We start from the raw sequence: 23,330 nt of genomic DNA on the forward strand, positions 1-23,330 counted from the left end.
CCGACCTGTGTCTGAGGCACACGTGAAACTTTTAGACCCAAACCCGATCGGGTCTCGAGTTGGACCTCGGCTTTTTGGATCTAAGTGGACCCGTGAAGACCTCTAGGTCAGTGGTTCTCAAACTGGGGTCCGGGGCCCCATGCCAGGGGAGCCCCAGTTTTATGACATTTTACAAAATACATTCATTTATCATGAATTCTGTGTAATTAAACCTAAAAAAATAAGGCTACTAACCAACAGCACTACTTTGTGTAACTTAATATGTTTTGTTTAATTAAAATGTTACATTTTAGAACAGTTTTTGTCATAAATTTTCTTTGGGGGGGCCGCAAAGGAATGCACCGTACACAAGGGGGGCCGCACGCGGAAAAAGTTTGAGAACCACTGCTCTAGGTCACACCTTGGAATGGTGTATTATCCTCCATGAAAGTAAATTTATTTCAGAAGACCCCTCAGGGACCCTAAAGGGACCTACCATCTTACTTCCCAATATTGCAGTCCAAATCATTACTTATAGTCACCTCTCCCTAATGTTACAGTATTGTTTGAATATAGTGGCTATTCACCAACAATCCAGAATGACATTCATCTATACTATTCAGTGTATTATGGCATGTCAACAAATAAAACTGTTTGAAAATAGTCATTTAGTATTCTGAGCTCACAGCAAATCATTTTTGCAAGTTTTGGTTTGTGGGAGGGGTAGAAATATAGCTTTATGCACCGAAGGATCCTGTATTGAGGGGTTCTTGGGAATCCAGAGACACCAGCAGCATATTTGCATATTTTTCAAAGTATTAAAGCATATTTTGACATTTTTATTTCATTTAAATAGAAAAACATCCAAACTGTCATATAACTGTTGAGGGATAAAATGTGTAAACTTACTGACTGTATTGGAAAAATAAACAAAAATGGCATGTGCGTAATAATCTGGAACGCGGTGTATATGATTAATACGTTTTTTTGTAATGCTTTTAAAGTCTGTGTAAAGTCTTTTCAGTAACACATTATTCAGAAATGTATTGCTGAAACACATTCCAAAGACTACAAAGGCAAGTGAACCGTGTAGTACTGAAATGTGGAGTTATAACGTTCAACAGTTTTTCCACCTTTTCGTGTTCAGGATTATTTGGGGCGGGGCTAAAACAGTGGCTTGATGACACACTTGAGCCAACGTGCATGACCCCACCCCTAACACAATTGTGATGTGAGGGAGACGTCAGGTTTCCAGAGAGTGGGCGTGGTTTCACAAACTGAGAAGACATTTAATACCTAGACTTTAATTTAATTTAACACCATGAATATCATTGCGATATCATCAAACGTAGGCCATCTTTACAAAACCCTGCCACCTAAAGATATGTCAGCCAATCCAGTCCTGAGCAACTCCCAACGTGCATTACATTAACATTTATGTATTTGACAGGTGCTTTATCCAAAGGGACTTACAGTACTTTGTATATTTGTGATCCCTGGAAATCAAACCCATAATCTTTTGCTCTGCTAATGCAATGCTTTACCAACTAAGCTACAAGAACACTTGCAAAATAAGGGCATGTGATTCTTTGTTATATATTATATATGTATATATACACTTGCTTGAACGTTTACACTCCTTTTATAGTCCTAATTTAGGAGCAGAATGGACTAAAATTGGTGCATGTGTTTTTCCAAGATGCCAAGACATAAGAATTGGATGCCAGTCAGCATAGATTTTACTGTATTAAACCACACTAAAAAAAAAAACACTGAGGTGCTTTTAAAAAAAGTACATTTAAGCATTTAAGTGCACCTATTTTTAATTGCTAAAAACAACGTTATTTTATGTATTTGGTATATTACAAACAGTCAAAAAAAACACATTATTTTTCACATATTGTACATTTTTGTAGCTCCAGATTTCACTCCCTTCCTGAATCGCACAGATTTGAAAATCTCTCCCTGATTGGCCAGCTAATCTGTACGTTGTGACTGGCATGAATATCTCTGACATCAGCCGGAAATGTGACACTCGTTACCATGTTTGAAAGATTCGCTCACAATGCAATGCTAACAGGAGTTAATTTACAGACTGTGAGTCCAAGCGGGAGGAATTATGATAATGTCGGTCTTGTCTACATCACCAATCCCAGGAAGTACACTGTTGCCTACAATTAGATTTCCTAAAGGGGGCGCGAGAGCACAATTCCAAAAAAGTGCTGATGGGAGTTGTAATATCTGCGGGTTAATATCTGCATGTTAAAAAATAACATGGCTTGGCAAACAATATTTTTGAATAATATGTTCCTCTGGCATTTCAAATAAACTGTTACGTGTTAAAAAATCCTCTGCCTTGTACCTCGCTGATCTCTGCGATGCCTGTCCTTTCAGCAACAATTTCAGTCATTTTAAGTGCAAAATTATTTTTTAGACATGCTTTTATCTGCATTAAATAATACCGCAAATACCATTAATATTACACGTGCAAACATTAGTAAATTGCATTGCGTGAATCATTTAAATAATCTCCTCCCATAAATTTAGCATCTGTAAAGGAAACTCCTAGAAATGCATATGCAATAAGGTCAGTCTTTAGTAAATCCCGACAGTTGTTATTTAATGCCAAAATGATGGTTTGCGCTGGCCCTTAGTCCATTAAAGTTTACTATTAAAAGACTACTATTAAAAAACCCTAAGACACTCACTGTTGTAATAAACCTCCCCACATTCTTAACAATAAAGCTTCTTACATTTTTCTCACCATGTTTGATTCGATGAAGGGCATCCATAAACCCTTCCAAATTTCACAAATGATCTTTGTGGTGGAAAAATTTTCTTTAGACTACTGTATAAAAGGTAAGAAAAATGTGGCATTGGCTGTGAAAACCTCACTTTCTGGCACCTTTAATTTTTAAGGGTTCTTCATTCAACGTCTGAATTAGTTTGCAGGATTGATTAGTCTCAGTAGAAGAAAGTAAAGATATTGTCAAACATACCTAAACATTTTTAGGAGAAACATTGGCGGCCATGTTGATACCAATAAGTAAGCTATAGAAGAGCCGTTTCTTTCTCAGTGCACTGCAGTGTTCCTACGAGACTTGATTTGGTTAGTATCAGCACATGGCATCATGAACCCCATTAGACCAGCTGTTTGTGCTGCAGAGGTCAACTTTATCCTTGTTTTTTTGACCCTCACTTGTGTCTTCGCCATCTCCAGTCTCCACCTGATGCCCGAGACCTCCAACCCTGATTTCGAGTGACAGTCCCCCAGGTGGTACTGGATTTTCCCCTCTGCACTGCACAGTCTGTGCAGGTGTCCAATTTAGTAACAGAAAGGCAATAAAGCATTATGGATAGATACCTTGCCATCTGTGAACTGGTACCCCATCCATCCAAAACACATCCCCCTCTTCGCAATTCCTGATATAGATTAACCCACGGTAGATGTAATTAAAATTAAACTGCGGGGTCTGCGAGCAAAACGCAATTATGATATAATTGAAGAAGCGATTGCTCGCATATGCCGCAGTGCATCTTGTGGCTGGGAGAGGGACTGGGAAACAATTGAAATATCATGGCCAAGGACACAAGCTGAGCAGGGGGTTATTTTTCCTTGAATGATGTGATGTAAGATCAGACATGGTCTGACAAATAGACAGATACGCCCAAGAAGCTGGGCATTTTTCATCTCACAGAAGAGACCTAAAGGCTCGCAGGAGCCAATAAAAAAGTCACGTTGGTCATTTGGAGGTTTTAAGTTGTGCAAGAGCTGCCTGTCCATTAATATATGCATATAAAAATGTAAGGAATGCATTATACAGTGTATAAACTGTTGCAAGTTTGCTGTCACCTGAATGACTAAATGCACTTGGGCAGCATCAGTTCATCATTTTAAAATTAACAGTGCAATATTTGTGCCAGATCATTTACATTTTGATAACGTATTTAAATTAACTTTATTAAAGCAGCTCAGAATTCTGCATCGGTTGCTGTTTTATAGGCAAAATGCTTATGTACTATATTGTTTCGGATTACATGCAAATATCATGCACCGTAAAGACTGTTAGACAGATTACTTTGAGCTCTTAGTCTCATTGACCTGATTGTTCATTTGAATTCATTACTGATTTGAATTTAAATTAATTTATTTGAACTGTTATAAAAGGCAAATCTCATTCTCAAATATTAACAAAGCGGTGTCAGAAATTAACCTTATATACACTCTTATTATGTAATGTTAAACCATTTAATTTAATTCAATAATTTTATTGAAATAAACTCTCTGTCTGAGTAAGACAGAATAAAAGAAAAGTTATCTATAGCTACAATTATGAATTTATAAACATATCCGTTTAGTTTACATGTTTGTTTAAACTCTTCCTTAATTTTCTAATACAATGATATGCTTATTTTTTTCTAAATATTACAATTTTCCTTTAATTATATTTACGTATTTTTTTAATTGAAATTTATAGAGGCCTACAGCTTGTTTACAGTGTTGCATTCACAAGTGAAAATCGCCCATCTGCGGGTTGTCCTTCCTTAAAAATATCATTAGAAATAATGTGTATTATAAATTATAGGATGATATAAACTTTAAAGCATTGTGCAGGTAGTAAAACAAAGCAAACGTAAATAGGGCAATAAAGAGTTTTAGAAACATTTTGAGTCCCCCTCCTCTGCCTCCTAAGTGGTTTGGTCCACTGCATGCATCCTCACTTTACCACATTATTGTACACACACAAGTCGAGAGTGAACAAAATTTTTCTGCACTGTAAAAAACATAAGTTTTCTTTAACTTAACAAATTAAGTTAAATAATTTAAACTTGTTAATAAGTTATGTCAAAGACTTGAAATAGTAGGTTCAATTGTCTTGCATAACCAATTTGATTAAACTTGCACCCGTGACCCAGCACTGTGGCATTTTTTTTTTTTTTACAGTGTGTAGTTGTGATACTTCAGTTACATGTACGTTTACACCGCTGCCGACGCTATATAAATTGTGTAGTGGATGCTCTGATGCTCGAAGGCATTCTCTAGTGGAGGTTTCTGCCTTCTGATTGGTTGCCGCTGAACAGCGCTATACCTCATTACCATGAAGTTGAACTGATTTAAAGGATAAGTCTATTTTCTTAAAAATTCCAGATAATTTACTCACCAACATGTCATCCGAAATGTTGATGTCTTTCTTTGTTCAGTCGAGAAGAAATTATGTTTTTTGAGGAAAACATTGCAGGATTTTTCTTATTTTAATTGACTTTAATGGACCCCAACACTTAACAGTTTTTTTTCAACAGAGTTTCAAAGGACTCTAAACAATCCCAAACGAGGCAAAAGGGTCTTATCTAGCGAAACGATTGTCATTTTTTGTGAGAAAAATAAAAAATATGCACTTTTAAACCACAACTTCTCGTCTATCTCCTGTCCTGTGACCTGCCAGCGCGACCTCACACAATACGTCTTCACGTCAAGAGGTCACGGATGATGTATGCGAAAACTACGCCCATGTTTACAAGTGTGGAGAAAAAGGGCCGTTCCAACGTTGTTGTATTTCGAATGATACTAATTAATGTCTTTGTTTTATTGGTCCGCAAATGTGCGTTGCATATATGTAACACGTGAACTTTCTACGTCACTACGCAATTACGCGAGGTCGCACTGGCACGTCACAGGACCGGAGATAGAAGAGACGTTGTGGTTTAAAAGTGCATATTTGTATTTTTCTTGTCAAAAATGACAATTGTTTCGCTAAATAAGATCCTTATGCCTCATTTGGGATCATTTAGAGTCCTTTGAAACTCCGTTAAAAAAAACTGTTAAGTGTCGAGTTAAGTGTTAAGTGTTGGGGTCCATTAAAGTCCATTAAAATGAGAAAAATCGTGGAATGTTTTCCTCAAAAAACATAATTTCTTCTCGACTGAACAAAGAAAAACATCAACATTTTGGATGACATGGTGGTGAGAAAATTATCTGGATTTTTTTTTTTTAAGAAAATGGACTAATCCTTTAAACTCTCCTCGACGCTCACACCGTCCATGACGTGCCACGCCGCTGCTTGCCGCCAGCTCTCATTGAAAATGCGTGACTTCAGGCCGATTTGACACTATTGCGGTGGTGGTGTTAACCAGGGGCGATTCCAGGATTTTATAAATGGGGGGGCACAGGGGGGACCAAGAACCAGTCAGGGGGGGCCAATCAAAAAATTCAAATGAAAATAAATACTGGTTTAGAAAATATTAAGCATGGTTCTTGTGCAATGCCACGTGCTCTAATATAGATGGTATTAATTTTTTGTATTTTGCATGGATTAAACAACAGTTCTGTTCCAGAATAGTTCACTTTAAATAAATTGTCATAATTTACTCATCCTAAAGTTATTTCACACCTGTATGAGTTTTTCTTCTGCTGAACACAAAATAAAATATTTTGAAGAATCTTAGTAGCCAGAAAGTTGATGAACCCCATTGACTGCATGTTATTTTGTTCCTACATATGAAGTCAATGGGATCCATCAACTGATTTTGGTTACAGACATTCTTAACTCTTTTCTTTTTTGTGTTCAGCAGAAGAAAGAAACTCATACAGGTTTGAAGCAAGTTTATGTATATGACCATTTAAATTAAGTGAACTGTTCCTTTAAGTACATTGCGTGTAGCTGGTATTAGTTAACAATCTGACATATCAGGATTTTGTTTTTCTACTCTGTCTGATCTGACTTTCATTGTTTATTAGCCTATATTGTATTATAACACAACTGAATGCTATTTTTTACATATTATCTGTTCTGTTGTCAGACAACAAGAAAGAGTTTAAGCTAGTGACTAACACGACCCAATAACACCTCGTGTTTAATCCAACCAGCTGTTACTTTATACTGCTAAAATCCTAATTTAAATGTGACATTGTCTGATACAATTTACATTGAAGAGCTGATACGAGGTGATTTCGGATTACCTGTGTGTCTCATGCAAGGTTGCTCTTCTCATCTGATTGTGTTTATGAGCGCTTTTAATTTTAAATGCGAGTGATAGTTTTATTGTAGATCGCGCATAGCAATTCAGCGCAAATTCAAAAATATCAGAGAATACTGTTAAGCGTGCGCGCGCATACCGCACCATAGGGAGGGAGAGAGAGAGCTCGTACACAGAGAACTGGTGTGTGTGTGTGTGGGGGGAAAACACTAACCTTTCGTTAAGTCATAATACTCGATCAACCGTATTCTCTGTCAGTAACATCTGTTGGCTGTTAACTTTTACGTGAAAAGACAACAGAGGAACCCAGGTGGAAACACCGCCAACTTTTAACTCCCTCACTCAGTGTCAGAGAGGCACTGTCGAGGTTCCGCACGCAGCAGTGAGAAAGCGTGCACGCGAGAGAGAGAGAGAGAGAGAGGCGCTGCTGAGCGCTTGTAAAAGCACATGAAGCCGTTTTAAATAGTAAAATAAAATGTAAATGGTAATCATGGAAAATCTTTTTGATTTGTGCCAGTGTTGAGTCTGTGGCGGCTGTTGAGTCTGTGGCGGGGCGCCCTCCTTCTCGTTTGCACGAGTCTCAAATCAAACAGTGATTGACAACTGGTCCATTGTGCGGTGGGTGTCGTGGTGTCTTTTTCCTCCTGTTTTAAAAACGCGCAACTACTGTGCTCGCTTCGCCTTCGCGTTCGAGCGAGTCTCAAATCAAACAGTGATTGACAACTGGTCCAATGGTGTGGTGGGTGTCTGACAACTGGTCCAATGGTGTGGTGGGTGTCATGGTATCTCTTTCCTCCTGTTTTAAAAACGCGCAACTACTCTGCTCGCTTCGTCTTCGCGTTCGCGCGAGTCTCAAATCAAACAGTGATTGACAGCTCTCTGGTCCAATGGTGCGGTGGGCATTTTCAGGTTGACAGTAAATCTAGCTGGCCCAATGAGATTGGAGGGGGGGCACCAGGGGGGGCCAATCATATTCCAAGGGGGGGCGGTGCCACCCCATGCCCCCCTCTAGACACGCCCCTGGTGTTAACGCACAGTTAGTGGTCTGTCAATGCTATTTTATTCACTTTAAACACTGGATGAAGTGATTATTTTCTCTTTAATGCAGATGGCGCTGAGTCATTAAAAAGTTTAGTCATGATAAAAAGTAACTATTACTGATGCATTTTTCAGCTATGATAGCTAAAATCCATTGGGGCAGTTTCACTTTATTTGGTTTAGCTTCATTATTTCTGTCCCCTTGAAAACTTGCTCTTAAGAAATGTTATGTTTATTCGCCCCCAACGGTTTTTACTGAAATGTATACCCATGGTTGGGTATAAACATAAAAACTGATTAAAATGTTGAATTGAATATGTGGTATTGTTAGACATTTTACAGTCCTCATAAAAAGATGTTAATCTACCTAAAAGGATTGTAGTTCTCCTGAGACTGTATAGGATATTTAATCAATTAATATGACAGATAACAGGTACTGTATATTAAACCAGACCAGGGCAGGTGGCCTTTCTATGTGGAGTTTGCATGTTCTCCCTGTGTCATTAACTTGTTTACGGATTAATCGGTTCTCATCATACAGTAGATTCTGGAATGACGCTTAGAATAAACAAACAAATAAACTTTCGGCTTTTAAAAGAAGATCAGAACAGGAGAATTTGCATAGCACCATTTATTTGTGTTGGCCAATTTCAACTTGAATTTTCTGCTATCAGGCAATAAACTGTCCAACTTGTGTTTCTGTGCAGACCTTGAAGGACCCCACCCTTTCGGCGAGAAAAGATTTCCAGCGAGAGGCCGAACTGCTGACTAACCTTCAGCATGAACACATAGTCAAGTTTTACGGTGTCTGCGTGGATGGCGACCCTCTCATCATGGTCTTTGAGTACATGAAGCACGGAGACCTCAACAAGTTCCTCAGGTACGATTAACACACAAAATGTTATAATGCCCTAAACTGTGTGTTGTTTGTGCAATAATCTCAGATAAACTGAAAATTATTTTTAAATGCCAAAATAAGTGAAAAATTATTATGGAACATCAGAATAGCATTGCTTTGTCCTTGACATGTCTTCATGCAGAAATCTTACAATGCATGAGACTAGAAATTCCCATCTGGGGTTAATCTAAGATATTTTAGTCTGTGACCAGTCTGCTGTGTCTACTCACCATTTTTTTTTTTTTTATTTACAAATGGACCTGCAGTGTGTGTTTATATGCATTGAGCTGTAATTATGATGCAAAATTTGATTGATAGGTTACAACTTTTCACAGAAGTATTGTACAAGCAAAAGGTGGTGCATACACAGGTGTACTGCATTTCTGACAAGGTGCTGTCGGGAGAGCAGAAATTGCTTTCTTTTTCCTGATAGCTGGATTGTGAGTTTCATCAAAACTGCTTGATACGCAGTGACACTGTAAGACGATTTAATGAAAGGGCCACAGAAACTGGCAGGAATGCAAATTGCATGGTACAGTATTATTTTGCATATGCAACGAGGGCTGGTTGCAGAAGATGAAGGGAGAAATAATATTAGAGTGACTTTCATGTGCATTGCATTGACTTTGAATGGCTATTAGAATGTTTGCCTAAACTTATTTTAATACTGCATTTTATATTTATATTATTTATAATAAAATGTACACTGGTTAATTAAGCTTTATTGTATATATAAATATATAAAGTATATATAATGTATGTATCATTTATATTGTAAAAAATTACAAATGTAATGTAAATTTCTGTATAATGCAATGTGAAATTAATACGTTTTAAGTGTGGCATAAACCTCAAAGTCAAATATTGTGCTTTCAGAGCTCATGGTCCAGACGCAATGATCCTGGTTGATGGGCAGCCACTGCAGACCAATGGAGAACTGGGACTGTCTCAAATGTTGCACATAGCCACTCAGATTGCAGCAGGGATGGTCTACCTGGGATCTCAGCACTTTGTACATCGTGACCTGGCAACACGAAACTGCCTGGTGGGCAACGGCCTTCTCGTGAAAATCGGAGACTTCGGAATGTCGAGAGACATCTACAGCACGGATTACTATCGGGTAAGACTTTGAATTCAAGTGACAATAAGAGTTTTCATTTAAGGAGTTGATGAAAAACACATAGCATTAAAGTTTAATAAGGCTTAAATGAATTATTCAGCACTGAGATTATTTGAACTCTTATTTTTTGCATTTATGAAATGCAGGTACAGTTAAAAAATGAGCTCATTGATGAATCATTAAATATTAACAAACAAATTGACCTTTTGTCGCAAAATTGTGACTTGTGGGATAATAATTACAAGCATAAGCATTGCTTGTTTTTTAAGTTACCATTTTTTAGACATTTCTGTAAAATGCACAAATATATAAGAAATAAAGAATATACGCACAAAAAGGAATCTCCATATTCACATCATTCATTCGTACATCCCTATTAGCTGCAAAGAATGAAGGATTATGTCTTTAAACTCGAAGGTCAGTTTAGACCATTATCCAGTTTCTGATTCATTCAGGCTAGTTAGCTCAATTATATCCTCAAAACCCATTTGCGCCCGCCGATGTCTTCTACATGCGACCCTCAATCAGAATCTTGTCTTTGCTTGACATCGACACGTTCTTCTCTGTAGCTTTGGCCTTGATGACAGAGGGCCCAATTTGCAAGCTGAGGGCCTTAAATGAATTAAAATGTATGTCTTCACTTAACTCTCAAAAAGAGGATGAATGAGGTGACGCTGAATTTAAAATGCTCGTCTTTTGCCTGACTGGATTAAGATGATGCGAACATGATTGCTAAACTCGCCACTTTCAATGTCATGTTATTCGGACGCAGAAGGTAAATGAGAATTTTCCACTATTGGGACAAAGTCACAATGCGACTCGAGAGCCAAACGTTAAGTGTGACCCCATTAGCATATGACCTCACAGATATTTAAGATCCACTATGCAAGTGATGTTAAAGGGACATTTCACTTTTTTTGAAAATATGCTCATTTTCCAGCTGCCCTTGAGTTAGGGGCGGGACACACCAAAGCTTTTTTACGTGGCTGAAAACGTCTGGAGGACATGGAATGCCAGCTGTGTTTTTGGCCAAGCGCCCCTCCTCCACTGTGATTGGACGGCCGTGTGAGAACTGACATTGACAAACGAAACTTTTCACCCAGAGTTGAATCTCTCTCGACGCTCAGGGCTGTGTGCGGAAAAAAACGTTGAGCGCTGGCTTTCAGCGCGGAAAAATCCGCCAGCTGCTGGCTGTTTTGAAAAAAGCCATGCTTTTATTTGAAACAATTGAAAACATGCGACGGTCACAGGCGCGAAAAGTTTGGTGTGCACGCCCCCTTAAATATTAGATTTTTACTGTTTTGGAATCCATTCAGCTGACCTCCGGGTCTGGCGCTACCACTTTTAGCATAGCTTAGCATAATTCATTGAATCTGATTAGACCATTAGCATCGCACTCAAAAATAGCCACAGAGTTTTGATATTTTTCCTATTTAAAACTTGACTCTTCTGTAGTTACATTGTGTACTAAGACCGACGGAAAATAAAAAGTTGCGATTTTCTAGGCCGATATGGCTAGGAACTATACTCTCAGTCTGGCGTAATAATCAAGGACTTTGCTGCCGTAACATGGCTGCAGCAGGCACAATGATATTACGCAGCAGCCGAAAATAGTCCCCTTAGTATCTTTCAATAGCAGGGGACTATTTTCGGGCAGGGGACTATTTTCGGGCACTACGTAATATCATTGTGCCTTTTGTTCCTAGTCATATCTGCCTAGAAAATCGCTTTTAATTTTCTATCGGTTTCAGTACACAATGTGACTACAGAAGAGTTAAGTTTTAAATAGGAAAAATATTGAAACTCTTTGGTTATTTTTAAGCGCGCTAATGGTCTAATCAGATTCAATGAATTATGCTAAGCTATGCTAAAAGTACCACCATACCCGGAGATCAGTTGAATAGATTTAAAAACGGTAAAAATCAAATGTTTAACTCTAGGGGAGCTGATAAAAAGCATAGAGGGTCCCTTTAAACTTTGATTCAAGAGATAGACAAAAACTGAATTTTATTTCAAATATATGTTTGTGCGCATGTTGATTATGGGATGAGAGTTATTTCCATCCATATTTCCCACTGTTAAAATTAATGTATACAATGTTAGCTACAGGTACTTGATTCTTGTCTGGCTGCCAAACCTCTTCGCCGTTGTGATCCATGCTCGTCATCTCTCCTTGTCTTTAGCAAACCAAAACATTTAATTTGTTTCAGAGATCAGTTTAGCCACTAGACAATAAATAAATACAGACTGGAAGTTAATTTTGGTTCAGGTGCATAACAGCGACATTGGCGTGCATCTGAGGAAACCATTTATAGTCTTGTTTTTTTCTCACTTTCGGATAAAAGCATGTCTAAATGTAAATGGAAAGCACCCCTGCATCCTCCATAACCTAGTAAACACTGTGCAGATCATGCATAGCGTGCATGTCATGGCTGTGTTTGTGGTGTTTTTATTTGCATGATTGAATTTGGTGCTAAATCAATGGAGACCACGCGTCCAAACCACCATCAGGTCTACCATATTGGAGGGCAATAAATACAAGGCAAAACAAAAGCTGCTGTGCCCCAAAGTAAGATTTTAAGAAATCAGAGCCTTTATTTGACAAGTGTTATTGCACTGAATCACTTCTAATTGCAATGGAGAGAATATGTTACATTAACGGTAAATGTCAAATAGTCTATCGCATCTCATCTCGCTTAATATATTCTGTGGCTTACTTCAAATTTAATGGCACTAAAATGGCTAATTGCTCTATGCAGCACAAAAGAGACATCTATCAGTTTACTCCCCCTAACAACTATAAAGCGACCCTAACCATCACACTTCCAAATATCAGTACAATGGGGCAAATCTGCATTGATATACAAATCAATTTCATGGGTGAAATTAGAAATCAAGGAGTTAAGGTGCTGTAAATTTTTTATGAAAGGGGCAAGTTTTTGCTACGTGCTTGATCTAAAAAAATGAATGAATAATGATGGCATCATAATGGCAAATGCTATGTACTGTATATAGCAGGCAATGTGATTAGTTCAAGGCTTTTGGATTGTAGATGTATCAGCTAACTTCATATAAACACCATGATATTGTAAAAACCTATATAAGTGATAAATATGCAATCATTGTTATATGTTTTTATGTTATGTGTTCCAAAAGCATTCCAACTATTATCACTATTTTCGTGGTTTTACTGTTAGCATGCCAGCCAGGTCCCTGACACCCCCATGAGTTTAGTAGCTCCTAACTGCCATAGATACAAACACCCCCACCTACAAGAACCAAGATAGTAACCGAATCCCCGATGGCAATGATTTTCCAGAAAATCACCAGCAGTAAAGAAAAAAGAGTCAGTATTCATCAGCAGCCTGGCTTCCTGTGTTCATGTTTGGTTTGATTGTGGAGTATAATCTCATTTGCAGTGGTGGTGGTCGATTTGAAGCCCCTCGGGTTCTGTTTGTCAGAGTACATTTGCGTAGAGGGCAATGACATGGGAACCAAACATTGCAGCTGCTTGCCAGCCTCACAACTTGCTTTAGAGTCAAGCGGAGTTAAATTTATATTTGGAGATCGGGTTATTGAAGTCAGACATGTTCAACTCACTCCACAGTATTGAAAATTGCAAAGGTACACCCTTCACTTTACATTATCAGTGTCTTTGGGTATGCATCTTTGTAAATGATGTCATTGTCTTTATTTCTAAATAGTAACTGGTCCTATGGTTGCCATTTTTCCTTACTCCGATACTTCCACACCCTTTAAATGTCCAATTAAATTCCGATCACATTTCTTCAACGCTGTCGTTTTTCCTGAATGCCTTCTTTTAATGACATCATCTCTCATCTGGCGTTTATTGGAACAAACACGCTATTGATTTTAATACGCATTAATTACCACTACGCGATTCCCATCCTTCTCATGTACGATTCTTCTCCTCTAGACGTTAATTGTGTTGCCTTTCATCTGTGCCCTTTTAAATTGCGTTGGCATTTTTGTCACCACCCTGCCAGTTTTCATTCCAATCTCTGCGAAGCCCCGCAGACTGATTTGCATGCATCCGCACTCTCAGCGTTCCAGGGAGGTATCCGAGATACGTTATTCAAAAGAATCGAAATTTAATCAATGCAATTGATTCATTTAACTTTCCAAATACTCTTCCAAAAGCACATATGCACGAAACAAGAACAGGCACTTGTATATGGCTATTTTTGGAATAAATATGCATGGAACAACCACATTTGCTACAATATTCAGTATACAACAGCGCACTGCAAGTGAATACTGTATCCCACAATGCAATGCGCTTTCAGTATTGAGTATTTTACATTTGCACTGCCAGGGGTGGTGATAGCGCAGTGGATAAGACACTCACCTTTGGTGTGAGAGACCCGGGTTTGAATCCACTGTGACACACCATTGTTTCCCTGAGCAAGACACTTAACCCCTAGTTGCTCCAGAGGTGTACGACCTCTGACATATATAGCAACTGTAAGTCGCTTTGGATAAAAGCGTCAGCTAAATGAATAAGTAAAACATATGCTACATAATACATAAATAATAGTTTTAAATAACTTGAAAATTGATACTACAGAATTCCAACAGAGCTTCATAGAATCAATGTAGCCTAATGCTGCGTTAACACCAGCCGTGGTAGAGGCGGCAAGTGCGGGTGATTTACATGTTAAGTCAATGCAAAGACGTGATTACACGCGGATTATTATCCTGCGGCGCGTTTCCGGCGAATTGAGCATTGCCGTGGGAAACGCGTGAGTTGAAAAATCTGAACTTCTGCGGATTTCCGCGCCGCTTTAACCAATCAGGACCTTGCTGTAGTAGTGACGTGATTACAGGAAGCGAGCGGAATGGCGGGGTCTCTGCAGAGTCGCAGAAGCCCCTCCCATGACGCGGATTTCTCGAATGACTAGATATTCACGCTCGGCGTTCAAGCGCAGATAAAGCGAGTGAACTCAAATGTTCAAGCGTCCAACTACGCACGAATAGCACATTTTTGCCGCCCCTACCGCGGCTGGTGTAAACGCAACATAAGTCCGGAAAAATAGTCAATGTTATTTAAGTGTACGTGAACGTAAGCTCACCTTCGAATGCACAGCCTTGCAAACCATACTTTATTAGACTCATACGTGTACGCAGACATTCAACAAAATGCAACACATCTCCTGTGCTACATAATACATTCTTATGTACATGCATACACGACCTACGCTTACAATATACGCTGGGTTTAAAAAATTCGGGGATGCCTGTACAGTACGCACCCACTTTTTCCCATACACGTAAAAAATTGACAATATTTCGGCCTTAACGGTGGTTATCATAAACTAATGCTTCCTGTTTAACTGCTGCACTACAGTATAAACTTCTCTGTCTTCAGTACCTGTGTGCTAGTATTTGATTCTGAACACAGCCTACGTCTTTCATTGAAGCAGCGGTAGGGCACAGTATGTGAACATTACTGACATGTTGCTTGCACCGACGCTAACTCACGTCAAAATGCAAACCATTTTTAGCCATCTTTTTTCTGTAGTGCTGGTGCTCATACCTTTATTACTTTCATCCCTGGCTGACTCTCCTGGCAGGCGTACCGCACACTAACACTAATGTGGGTTGGGTGAGCAAGACGAGCAGCTCGGTGTGGCCATAGGGAGCAGTTCCTGCCCACGCACAGGGAAAGATACCAGCATCCCAGTAGTACCCTGAACTCCATCTCGCGAAACAAGAGGAGTGTTGTTTGACCGCAGCAGGACTGGCATATTGCTTACACTTCCTAAAGGGCAGAGGCAGGAGACAGACAGCAAGATCCAGGGAGGGGAGGGATATTTGCTACACATCACTGGAGCCGGTGGGACATCTTCCTCCTCTGTGAGAAACCGGCTGCAAATGAGAGGCAGGGAAGCGTGGCTGATGAACATACACAGCCTTATATTGCCCCATCATTCCTTGTATTAATGACATTAAACTAAAAAAACAACAACATCCAGGCCTGTAATTACAGCACGTCTCAGTGCATCTGTGGTTTCCTACTGGCAAATCGTCGTCTTGAAGTCATTCATATTTTTGCACTCGTTAATCCGAGCGTCACTCATTTGCAAACCAATTTGATAAACAATGATTTATTCATCACCAAACATTAAAAACAGTCACATTTTTGCTAATTCTTAAATTGTCGTCCGTTGCTCGGCACTAAGGGACACGTGCAGATTAAACAGCAGTTGCCAGGGATACAACCCTGCCAAGGCATCGTGGGACAAAAGCCAATAAACATTTTACCGTAATCTCAACTATAAGCACAGTATCTCACAATACATAACTACAATGTTTTGTATTCAGCGGACGTACAGCATACAGCACAATGGCAGGCTTCTTTGTATTCCTGTGTGTAGTCGATAGTCTGACCCCCATGTGAGGAAAGCATTAATGAGACTTGTAATTAATACAGTCGCCACTTATGAGTTGAAAACCACAATAACCACAAAGCCGCCATTGAAACGTCACTCTTGGTTGTCTTAGCATTGCTGTAATTAACACAAAGAGAAAACAGATTGTCGAACAATCCGCTTTGATATCGGCTTATGGGCGAAGATGATTAATGTTTCATTGTTTGAATCGATTATATAGCCTAAAGGAAGGCTTTACTTAAATAGCTTGATGGTTTATAGCCATAAGACTTTTGGGGCCAGATTTACTAAGCGCTTGCGCCAGCGTAAACCATCATTTTGGCGGTAAATAGCGATGTCGGAATTTACTAAAGACGCGCAGTGGATCATTAGCGCTGAAAAGGTGTGGTCTAGTTCTTTTTGCGACTGACCTGATTGCATATGCATTTCTAGGAGTTTCCCTTTCAGACGCAAACATTTTGGGAGGAGACTATTTAAATGATTCACGCAACGCGATTTACTAATGTTTGCGCACGTGTTATGTATGGCATTTGCGCGACTATTTAACGCCGAAAAAAAGCATGTCTTAAATCATTTTGCGCTCGAAATGGCTGCAATTGTTGTTGCTAGGAGGAGACATCGCAGAAATCAGAGACTGCATGGTAGAAGGGAGAGGATTTCCAGGATCATTTTACCAGATAAGTTCACGCGTCTCTCTGCCTTTATTTATCGGCCTGTATATCACATGCACCTGCAGGAGCATCATCTCTGCTTATTTGCAACCATGCGCTAATTTGCGCTGCTCTTAGTAGATTGGTTGGTCATTATGAAAATCAGCTGTTGCGCCTGTGTTATTTAATTAGCGCTTTTTTAGTAAATAACCCGCAGATATCACCACTCCCATCAGCGCATTTTTGGAATTGCGCTCATGCGCTAATTTGCCCTGTTTAGTAAATCTGGCCCTTGATTTGCCAGCCTGATCTCACAGCATTTCAGACATTTTTTACAAGTCGGCTAATTTGTATGAATACGTACGAAAATTATATTTAATGAGTTGGCTAGTTCGTATGAATTTGTACAAAGTGAAAAAGACAAATATGTCCGAATATTATAAAAAAAGATTATAATGGCCCGCCTCCACCACCATTGCAGGGGGACAATATTATTTTTTTGTATAATGTTCGTACATATACACTTTCACTTCGTACAAATTCTAGCATAAGATACAATATTCGTACGTATTCATATGAATGAAGTGAATCAGACAAATATGTACGAATATTATACAAATTCTTACATATTTGTCTGATTCACTTCATACAAATTCATACGAACTAGCCAACTCATAAAATATAATATTCGTATGAATTCATAAGAATTAGCCGACAACACAATCATGGCATAAAATATAATATTTGTACGTATTCATACGAATTAGCCAACAACACAATCATGGCAATTCTTGCACATATTTTTACATATTTTACGAGGTGGCTAATTCGTATGAATTCATACGAAGTAAATCAGACAAAAATGTACGAATTTGTATAATATTCATACATATTGGTCTGATTCACTTCGTACAAATTCATACAAACTAGCCAACTCATAAGATACAATATTCGTACGTATTCATAGGAATTAGCCGACAACACAATCATGGCAATTCTTGCATATTTTTACATATTTTACGTGGTGGCTTATTCTTATGAATTCATAAGAAGTAAATCAGACAAATATGTACGAATTTGTATAATATTCATACATATTTGTCTGATTCACTTCGTACAAATTCATACAAACTAGCCAACTCATAAAATATTATATTCGTACGTATTCATACGAATTAGCCGACAACACAATCATGGCAATTCTTGTATATATTTTTACATATTTTACGAGGTGGTTCATTCTTATGAATTTGTACAAAGTAAATCAGACAAATATGTACGCATTTTTATAATATTCATACATATTTGTCTGATTCACTTCGTTCAAATTCATACGAACTAGCCAACTCATAAAAAATAATATTCGTACGTATTCATACGAATTAGCCGACAACACAATCATGGGAATTCTTGGATATATTTTTACAAATTTTACAAAGTGGCTCATTCTTATGAATTCGTAAGAAGTAAATCAGACAAATATGTACAAATTTGTATAATATTCTTACATATTTGTCTGATTCACTTTGTTCAAATTCATACGAACTAGCCAACTCATAAGATATAATATTTGTACGTATTCATACGAATTAGCCGACAACACAATCATGGCAATTCTTGCATATATTTTTACATATTTTACGAGGTGGTTCATTCTTGTGAATTCGTACAAAGTAAATCAGACAAATATGTAAGAATTTGTATAATATTCGTACATATTTGTCTGATTCACTTCATACAAATTCATACAAACTAGCTAACTCATAAAATATAATATTAGTACGAATATTTTACATATTTTATGAGGTGGCTCATTCTTATGAATTCAGACGAAGTAAATCAGACAAATACGTACGAATATTAAACAAAAAAATTATAATACCCCGCCCCTAACACCAACATTGCAGGGGGGCATTATTATTTTGTTGTATAATATTCATACATATTTGTCTGATTCACTTAGAGCAAATTCATACGAACTAGCCAACTCATAAGATATAAAATTCATACGTATTCATACGAATTAGCCGACAACACAGTCATGGCAATTCTTGTATATATTTTACATATTTTACAAGTTGACTCATTCTTATGAATTCATACGAAGTAAATCAGACAAATATGTACGAGTATTATACAAAAAAAAATTGTCCCCTTGCAATTATATTATTTTTTGTATAGACGGTTTCGGCAGTAACAACATAAACAAGCGGCTGTCGTGGTCCGCACGTAACTTCTGGTAAACTCCGCTAAGAATAAATATCAACAAAGTTCTTTAAATGTAGTTGGGAAACCAAAACATTAGTTATTTTTCGACAAGGCATTTGTTCAAGAGATCACTTTAGCAACTAGTCAGACCATTAAAAAAACGAAACCGGAAGTAAAGTTCGGATCCAGACGTGTATCGAGTCAGCGCATGTGCGTCCGATGAAACCGTCTATAATATTCGTACATATTTGTATTCATACGAATTAGCCACCCTGTAAAATATGTACAAATATATACAAGAATTGCCATGCTTGTGTTGGATATGCACCTCATTCATCTTTATTGGTTTCTTTTGGTAGTTATTTGAAATGTTTTTGTGTGTTTACTTGTAAGGGGTGTTGAACCAACATCCCTTTTGAGCACAGGCATATTTTAATGCTTTTGCACCATGGCCCCAACTCGTTCCCACTTTCTCAGCTTGACAATTCATTTGTTCCATTGATATTTTCAATAATGGTCATTTGGTAATGTCTTCATTTGATAGCTTCACACTAGTGATGGGCAGTCCGGCTCTTTCCATTGATTCGGCTCTTTCGGCTCAAGCTCCGGCTCTACATTTTAGAAATGGCAGTCCGGCTCTTTTCATAGACTCGGCTCTTTTGGCTCGGCTCCCTTAGAAGAGCCGGCTCCCCTGCATGCGTCTGAAGATTCGGCTCTGCTCGTTCACTACAAAGAATCAGCTCTTAGAGCCTGCGTTCGCGAACGACCCATCACTACTTCACACCCCCTCTGCAAGACAGAAAGCAACAACAAATATTTATTAATTCTGCTATATCTCACTTCAGCATATTTAGGTCTAAACACAAAAACATACTTGAGACGGCAGTGGAAATCTGGGATAATTTATATAAAGTCTAAAATATATATAAAGATATTTAAATAAGACAAAGAAAAGTGCGCTTTTTCTAAAAGTCCCTAATCAAATAAGCAAATTTGTGACATTGACCATGTTAACACATGGCCTCGATACGGTAGGTAAGATTTCTCTTCTTCCACTGAATCGCACTTGGAATGTTCTCAATCATGCTGGGATAACATGGATCATCAGGTTCTCCACAAACCTGGATGGTAGTATCCATGCCAGCTCCAGTGCATGCTGTCATTAAAGGAACAAGTCATTTTTATATTTATCTCAAACTTTTATTCTAAAAATATAGTATTGTGGTTTCAGGATTTACATGTGCTTGTGTCTACGAAAAAGGTGCCTTTGATAAATCCCAGTCTGAATGTTTAACAGGTGGGAGGTCACACCATGCTGCCCATTCGCTGGATGCCACCAGAAAGCATCATGTACAGGAAGTTCACGACGGAGAGTGACGTGTGGAGCTTCGGTGTCATCCTCTGGGAGATCTTCACCTATGGAAAGCAGCCATGGTTTCAGCTGGCAAATAATGAAGTAGGTTGATTTTATCTGTTTCTGTACAGTCCAATTTACTGTTATACTGGTTCTACAAAAAAAACTAGCTTTGGTCCTACGTTATTAGTAATCTACCACCTGTGCCTTGTCTATGATTGTGCCTTGGGCAAATTATGCTGTGAATATTTTAGAGATAGTTTGGCTTCGGTTAAATTACATTTTGAATGTGGGGGACACATAACATGCAGCAGATTGTGTTTATTTGTCAATGTATTCCATTTTCTAGCTCCATCCCAAGTTTTATTTTCAGCCCGGCATTGGGTGAACTTATCAGAAGTCAAAACTTTTAAAAGTAGGTTGAATTGACTTGCATAATAAAGGTATTTAAACTTCATGCTGCACTTTTTTGTGTGTCCTCGTCCCTCTTTGACCCAACGCCTTTTTGAAATTTGGTTTAAAAAGGTTCAGATAGTCCTGTATAGCTCTTTGGTACAGCATTGTGTTTGCAGCCCAAAAGGTCATGGGTTCAAACCCAGGGAACACAAATACTGATACAAATGTATAGCTTGTTATGCACTGTAAGTCGCTTTGGATGCTGTAAAAGTGTCTGCCAAATGCATAAAATAAATAAATACAAAACCTTTACTGTAGCTGGAAAATTAAATGGGTTGACACACAAACTGGCAATATATAAACCCCTGGTTTTGCCTCGAAATGAGACGCATTCATTGCCAGTTTTAGTGTATTTTATGACTATTACTTATATATTCATGGCTAGAATTAAAAAGCCTCAATTAAGCAGTATAATCACTATGTCTTGAGTCATGTTACAGATAAAGATGGGCACTCAAGCTTGTCCTGAACATGATTTGCCTTTAAAAAACAAACAGGAGATACATGTGTTAAAATGTCATGATGTTGGTTTATTCATGGCACACACTCCCTCGTGTGCTGCATTAATGTGCAAACCTTCCCGCTTAATTTTCTCGTGTTGTTCCTCTCTATTACATTTCACGGCTTGGATGAACTCCAAACAGCCATACACACAGAGAGATCCTACTCCCAAGATATTTCCTTGTGAATAATAAATATTATTATATACCTTTTGAGATGCACCAATTTATTACCCCTATTGCTGTAAATGTTGCTATGGTTAGGGGATAGCTTTTAATAAGGTATTTTCTGCAAAATATATTTCAATATGAACTGGGCTTAATACTTCCAAATAAAACTTTGCCTTGACAAACTTTGATCCTTGTGTGCTTGCTGGAATGCTGTCTGGACAATGTGAGGAATTTAATTAGATTGCCGGTGGCTGTGGTTTATGAAAAGAGCAGCTTTATAAATCACATACAGTAAGACCCTGAACAGATACAGATCGGATGCGGTTCATAGGAATATTTCATGGGTTGTCTGGCTCATACTTCAAGCTAAAGAAAGAAAGAGAACAGAGTATATTTTGCATAGGATCATTAATACTGTTTGTACTATGACATAATTTATTTGATCATTAAACACCTCCACCATTGTCATATTGCTATAATGTAAAACTCTCATTACTGTAATATCAAACTAATAAATCCTACCTCAAGGCATTTCATGGTTCCCAAAATATGTTATTTATTCGTGTTCATGCACACAATTTTCCGCCTGTTTTATGTAATTGCGCATGAATGTCTTCTTCGTGTCACTCAGCAGGAATTTCTATAAATAGTTTTTCATGTCCGTAGCATGATTTTCTTTTTGGTGTCATTTTATGTATTTTTTTCTATTTTTAAATTATTGTCGTCTGGGGTCTATTTGGTTTGGGGTTTTCGGTTACAATGTAATTTATGTATTGGTTTCTACATGTTTTTCTTCCAATTTTTAAACTATTTTTGCTTGGGGTTAGAGTTGGGGTTTCGGTGTCTGAAATATATCAGAAAGTAGTTTTATCTCCAACCCCAAGCAACAATGGTAAAAACAAAACAAAAATTATAAAACAACACATTAAATGATAAGAAAAATGAAAGTCGTGCTACGGACACAAAAAACTATTTATAGAAAGTGAGATGAAAAAGACATTTGTGCTACGGACACGAAAAACTATTTATAGAAAGTGACATGAAAAAAGACATTCGTGCTACGGACACGAAAAAGTATTTATAGGAAGCGACATGAAAAAGACATTCTTGCTACGCACATGAAAAATTATTTATAGAAAGTGACATGAAAAAAGACATTTGTGCTACGGACACGAAAAACACATTCGTGCTACGGAAACGAAAAACTATTTATAGGAAGTGACACGAAGAAGACATTCGTGCTACGGACACGAAAAAACTATTTATAGGAAGCGACATGAAAAAGACATTCGTGCCACGGACAGGAAAATCCATTTATAGAAAGCGACATGAAAAAGACATTCGTGCCACGGACACGAAAAACTATTTATAGGAAGCGCCATGAATAAGACATTCGTGCTACGGACATGAAAAACTATTTATAGAAAGTGACATGAAAAAAGACATTCGTGCTACGAAAACGAAAAACACATTTGTGCTACGGAAACCAAAAACTATTTATAGGAAGTGACACGAAGAAGACATTCCTGCTACGAACATGAAAAACTATTTATAGGAAGTGACATGAA

The 23,330-nt window shown here is 38.0% G+C and overlaps 1 protein-coding gene across 1 annotated transcript in view; it reads left to right on the plus strand.

The window, feature by feature from the left end:
- ntrk3a (neurotrophic tyrosine kinase, receptor, type 3a) overlaps positions 1-23,330 on the plus strand; it is a 304,948-nt gene that overhangs the window by 270,028 nt on the left and 11,590 nt on the right. Inside the window, exons 14-16 of the mRNA XM_065291585.2 lie at positions 8,700-8,872; positions 9,767-10,010; positions 20,579-20,737. Coding sequence (XP_065147657.1) covers positions 8,700-8,872; positions 9,767-10,010; positions 20,579-20,737 — 576 coding nt within the window. The remainder of the gene's footprint in view (positions 1-8,699; positions 8,873-9,766; positions 10,011-20,578; positions 20,738-23,330) is intronic.

Source organism: Paramisgurnus dabryanus, chromosome 23 (assembly GCF_030506205.2).
Source record: "Paramisgurnus dabryanus chromosome 23, PD_genome_1.1, whole genome shotgun sequence".
Classification (NCBI taxonomy): Eukaryota; Metazoa; Chordata; class Actinopteri; order Cypriniformes; family Cobitidae; genus Paramisgurnus; species Paramisgurnus dabryanus.